The sequence below is a fragment of the Desmodus rotundus genome, chromosome 10 (genome assembly GCF_022682495.2).
Source record: "Desmodus rotundus isolate HL8 chromosome 10, HLdesRot8A.1, whole genome shotgun sequence".
Taxonomy (NCBI): domain Eukaryota; kingdom Metazoa; phylum Chordata; class Mammalia; order Chiroptera; family Phyllostomidae; genus Desmodus; species Desmodus rotundus.
The window spans coordinates 56,969,218-56,975,217 of record NC_071396.1 but is presented as its reverse complement, the minus strand read 5'-3'; the positions used below and the strand labels follow the sequence as shown (position 1 = coordinate 56,975,217).

The 6,000-nt window shown below is 43.1% G+C and overlaps 1 protein-coding gene across 1 annotated transcript in view; it reads left to right on the top strand.

Annotated features, from left to right (window-relative positions):
• The first annotated feature begins 5,117 nt into the window (after positions 1-5,117).
• The window catches only part of ISY1 (ISY1 splicing factor homolog), a 33,310-nt gene continuing 32,427 nt past the window's right edge, over positions 5,118-6,000 (top strand). The window contains exon 1 of the mRNA XM_024580132.3: positions 5,118-5,380. Within this exon, the coding sequence (XP_024435900.1) occupies positions 5,378-5,380 (3 nt within the window). The 5' untranslated portion in view covers positions 5,118-5,377. The remainder of the gene's footprint in view (positions 5,381-6,000) is intronic.

Genomic DNA, 6,000 nt, shown 5'->3' with positions numbered 1-6,000 from the left:
AATTCAAGAAAATTGAAATCATGGCAAGCATTATCCGACCACAAGGGACTGATACTAGAAACCAACTTCAAGGACAAAACTCAAAAGTACTCAAACTCATGCAGATTGAATAGAATACTATTAAACAATGAATGGTTAAAAAATGAGAGTAGAGAAGAAATTAAAAAGTTTCTGGAAACAAATGAAATGAACTCACAACAATCCAAAACCTATGTGACACAGCAAAGGCACTCCTGAGAGGCTGGTGTAAAATTCTGAACCTTGTCGGTCTCCTGTATATGTCATGGGAATTCACATCGTTAGGCAAGAGGCTTCTCTACAGATCTTTCCGGGATAACCTCATTTCTATTCCTGGCTTCTGCTGAGTTTATAGAGGGATATTCACAAGTCACACACCTCATCTCTTCAAAAAACTATCTGTGTGGATGAATATTCTGATCCTTCTAAGGCACTAGAAAAAGGTCGTTTAACCACCAACTTGCTTTTTTCTCCAGAATACACTTTCCTTGAGTGAATCTCCTAATATTAGTATCTTTTGCAGTGTGGATAGGCTGAGAATTTCACAAATCGTCAAGTCCAGGTTTCTTTTTAAGAGGCCTTCCCGAGGTTTATATCTTTGCTTTTATTTTTTTAAGCTGATAGAACTATTTTATTTTTTATTGTTATTCTATTACAGTTGTACCAATTTTTCCTACATTGCCCTCCTCCACCCAGCACACCCCCTGCTCCCACAGTCAATCCCCATACCATTCTGCATATTGCCCATGTCCAAGGGTCATTCATACAGGTTCTTTGACTAGTCCCTTCTCCTTCTTTCCACCATTATCCCCACCCTCTGAACTTCTGCATTTTACTATAAGCATCAAAAAGAAACCAGAAAAATCTCCCTGACTTCATATTCAAGTTTATCATATCCAAGTTCTGCTTTTCATATAACTGTAGCACAGCTAAGTTTCTACTATATAAAGATCCCCTTTCTTCCAGTTTCCAATAACATTTCTCAATCCCTTCTGAGTCCTCACTAGCAGTGCTGTTCGTGTTCATGTTTCTATTAGTCTGTTTATCATTATGTATTCTCTAAGACTGTAGATTTTCTCTACTGTGCTCTTCACTTCCTTCTGAGCTCTTGCTAGCTGAGTTGTTAACATCCATTCTTTTGCTAATAATCTGTATAAACATTCTAGGACTTTCCCTATCACCCTTGTAATTCTTTTAGCTGCTGCCTATTGCCTAATTTCAAAACTGCTTCTATATTTTTAGGTATGTGTTGTAGCAGCACTTCAGTCTGAGGTACCAAAATCTGTATGTGCCATGTTGCTGCTGTTAAGAAACTTAGTGGGTTGAAACAATACAAATTTATTAAAGTTCTTTAGGTCAGATGTTCAAAATGTGTTGATAGGACTAAAATGAAAAAGTAGCCCTGACCAGTGCAACTCAGATGGTTTGATGTCATTCTGCAAAGCAAAATGCCACTGTTTCGATTCCAAGTGAGGGGACATGCCTGGGTTATGGGTTCAGTCCTGGTAGGGGCGAGAGCAAGAGGCAACTGGTCGATGTTTAAAGTCTTTACAAATTTTTTTTGTATTTATTTTTTGGAGAGAAGGGAAGAGAGGGTGAAAGAAGGAGAGAGACATCAATGTGCGAGAGAAACATAGACCAGTTGCCTCTTGCACGCCCCAAACTGGGGACCAGGCCTGCAATCCAGGCATGTGCCCTGATCGGCAATTGAACCAGTGACCCTTCAATCCGCAGGGTGGTACTCAATCCACTGAGCCACACCGGCCAGGGCAGAGAGTCTTAATACTACGAAAATTCTGTTCAAACTTACAAGGTGTCTGAGGAACTATATAAGTTGGGGTTGTTGGCATAAAAAAAGAAGGCAGTGGAAGGCTATTGTTTCTGTACCTTTACCCAATTCAGCCCACAATCTTACAAGCTAAACTTATGCCAGGCATGGGTGTGGAGGGGGAGATAAAAAAAAGTATGTCAGTAAGGCGAAGCCTGTAAATCTTAAATTGGATGATTTAAAGCCTATTAGAGCTTTTACAAAGTCCTACAACCCCCTGAGCGTGGCTCAGCTGATTGTACATGGGAGTTAGGTAAGGCCACATAATAGATCTAACTGCAAGGCATGCGGTTTTGGTTTTCAAAATAGTTAGTGAGAACTTTATATATATATATATATGTAGTGTCTCCTTTAAAACAATAGTTCTGTAAAAGAAATGTCTCAATTTCCTGGATGAGGAAAAATGAAAACAGAAAGGTAAATACTGATATGCCAATTTCACAGCAGAGTAAAAATTAAATAGAGAAACTTAGTAAGTCATCTAGGGCAACAGAGCTAGTAATTGGTGGAACCAGTTTATGAATCCAGGCTGTCTCAACTGTCTCAAACAATAAGCAGGCATAAATAGGAGGATGAGTCAGGTGGCAGGATGGATGAAGGGTGCTGCAGGCAAAAGAAAGAGTATACAGAATAAGGCCTTGCCTTGAGCCCAGTAGTCAACATTCAGTTATATGAACCAACAAATTCCCTTCAGTGTTGAAACCAGTAAGAGTCAGACTTACTGTACTTGAAACCAAGAATCCAGATTTTACCATTCATCTTGTCACAGTCTGCTAAATGTCCTTCCTTTCTCTGTTCACATTGATCCTGTCATTCAACTCAATTGTGTCACCAAATACTAAGGATTTGGAGTCCAAAAGTGGCTGACAGTAGCTTCTGGTATTACATCTGTTTTAACATTCAGTAAAATGTATTCTGTCCATCATTGCAAGCAAGTCCTGAGACTTACTGACAGGGTCAGCTTAGGTCTTAATGCCACCAATCATTATGCTTAGGGAAGTGGGACAGATTGATTAGTTTAACCTCACTCTCCTATTCTACCCACTTTTTAAAATTTATTTTGAGAGAGAGGAAGAGAGAGAGAAACATCGATTTTGTTGTTCACTTATTTATGCATTCATTGATTGGTTCTTTTTTTTTAAATAAAACTTTACAAGGACTGATTTCTTTTTTCAGATTTTATTTATTTATTTTTAGAGAGAAGGGAAGTGATAGAGAAAGAGAGGGAGAGAAACATTGATGTATAGAGATATATCCATTGGTTGCCTCTCACATGTCCCCAACTGGGGACCCGGCCCGCAACCCAGGCGTGTGCCCTGACTGGGAATTGAACCACCAACCTTTCAGTTCGCAGGCCCGCATTCAATCCACTGAGCCACACCAGCCAGGGCCATTGGTTGGTTCTTATATGTGCCCCAACCCAGGGTCAAACCCTCAAGTGGCATATGGGGATGATGCTCTTACCAACTGAGCTACCCAGCCAGGGTCCATCCACTCTTAAAGCTGGACATGTAGTTGCCTTCCCCAGAATCAGAAGGTTTCCAGATGGAATTCAGAGGAGTGGGTAGGGGGAATGGTTGCTGGAATGACAATCAACATAGGTAATGCCTCTTGAATCCTGTTACATATGATATCTGCATCCTAGAGTCAGGAATTTAATAGGTAAATATATGTGTGAAAAATCTTATCTGAGTGAAGAACAAGTCTGCTTGTTTGGAACCAGATATTATTTAAGGTAAAGGTTAAGCAACTCTAATAAAAGACCCCCAAATGCAGCAGCTTAAATAAGACTACATTTATTTCTGATTTTACAGAGCTAGGTGTTCCAGAACTCTGAGGGCACTCTAGCATCCTCAATACTTCCATTTCTGAATTCAAGGTGGCTGTTCCCATAGTAACCTCTCAGCAGAGAAGGGAAAAGGGCAAAGGGAAGACATGTTCCTTCTTTTCACAGCATGGCCGAAGTGTCACACACTCCATTCATTTGATTCCCATTGGCCATTATTTAACCATAAACCTACACATATCTGACAGAGAGGTGAGAAGATAGGAGTCTAGTGGGATGGACCTATGCCCACCTAAAACTTTTAAGGAGGAAACTTGTCCTTGTCATGGTTCAGGCATGAGATACTGGTGTCTCTTCTTCTAAGTATTTGTTTGATCCTGAACCACATGTCAGCTGGGTCCCCTAGCTGCATCTAGAGTGACCACCATTGGTCCTCTAGTAGAGGAAGTCACCATGGCTGAAGTGCCATGCTTGGGAAGGGAGAGCTGCTAACTGAATTTGCTATCGTCTCTCACCTAAATTCCACATCACAGCTCACTCCATTGCTAACACCATGTGGGATTAGCCACCAGAAACATTCCTATCAGTGGCCTCTCCTGTCTTCCTAGTCTTTGTTTAAGCATCTTTTCTGATCCTAGCAATGTACCTGTCACACAAACAGGCCGCGTCTCTATGGCTTGTGACTCACATATTATCTAATCAATATCCTCCTTCTCAGAGCAAGTGGCCTTTTCTTCCCTGAACCTTAAATTTCTTATTTTAAAAGAGGATGACCTCAAGCTCTGGTCCAGTTCTGATAGGTTCTGTGATACCAGGAGGAGAAAATCCCACAAAAAGCACAGGTCCCAATGACAAGGAAACATGAAGAAGCCAGCTGCAATTACAAAGCTGGGCCAGCTGCAATTCGTGGAGAACACAGATTCTGGCTGTGATTTGCCCAGAGGCGTTTTAACGCTGGCTAAACGGTTCTGTGCACATTATACATGGGATTATTATAATACCATCGTATGCATCCATTGGTATACCCGTGGGTAATCATTATACCCATGTACAATCCGCATCCTTATTTTTCCCTCAAAAATTTCCGCAAAACAGTGCACATTACACACAGCAAAATACGGTAACTGGAGACTAGCTTTGACTTCTGAAGCAGCCTCCTCCATGCAGGCGGGATGGTGATCCTGTCCAACGACCCCAGTTAATTGTCAGGATTCAGTCCATTAACTGGGATAAAGAGGGGAGCATCTTTGCTCTCCACGAGGATCGGTGGAAGGAGCAACTACAGTTGCAAAAGTACTCCCGGCGTCCTTACAGATAATTGCAGTGGCACTGCTCGCTACCGGGATACCAACAGTTACTGCGTGAAATGTCGCAGTTGTTATCGCGAGAGTAAAACCTGCCGCCCAGGGGTGCGTAGGAGACAGACCTGTCATTCCCAGTACGCAAGCGCAATTTTGTTAACGCCCCCTTTCTTCCTACGTACGCGTTAGGGCTACGTGAGGACGCCAAGGAAGGCCGCCAACAGAGCGACCCTGCATTTCCTCTCCCTTCTCCAGCCAATTCGCAGCTTCACTTCCGGTCTCTCTTTTTCTCGTTCTTCCTGGCCCCGCCCCCACGCTTTTTCCCCCTTCCGATTGAGAAAGTCGGTGGTTCAGTTGGAATCTTCAGTTCCTCTCAGGGTTGGCCTCACCTGAGGCCGGAAAGTTCCCTGGCCGTGATCCGAGGGCGGCGCCTTCACTTGCACTATGGTGAGTAGGGTGGGTGAATAAAGGACGGGGCGAGCAGACCGGCTGTGAGGGCTCCCAGCCCCATCTGGGTCCCTCGTTGTAGGCGCTCAACCGGCGTCACTGCGGGCCTCAGGCTCCTTCGGTGTAATTTGGGAATTCTCTTCCTGCCTCTCTTAACTGTCAGAAGTTGGTGAGGGAAACTGGAATCTCGAGGGCCACCGTTTCCCATTGGTGTTTTAATCTCGAAGCGCTGTACGTTAGCAATAGGAGAAACTAAGGAAAAGAGAGGCAGGCACAAGGACCGGTTCTGATTCACGGTGCCTGCTGTGGGCTGGATTGTTTGTCCCCAAGTCTCATACTGGTTGTGACCGTATGTTACTGGATTGTTTGATTTATATGTGTTCTACTATCAAGTACCCTCCAACACAAGATAAAAACTTCCCAAGGATAGGGCTTTTCACCAGTGCTTATGTAATGTCTGGCACGTTGTAGGTGTTCCAGTTAACGTATGAATGAATGTCATAGTGTCATTGCTTGAGGGTGTGATCTCTGGTCTGGCGTGGTTAGTTGGCCTCTTCATTCAAGAAGTACTCACTACGGGTAAATATGAGAATGCACATAGTGCTGGTACAACATGTTGA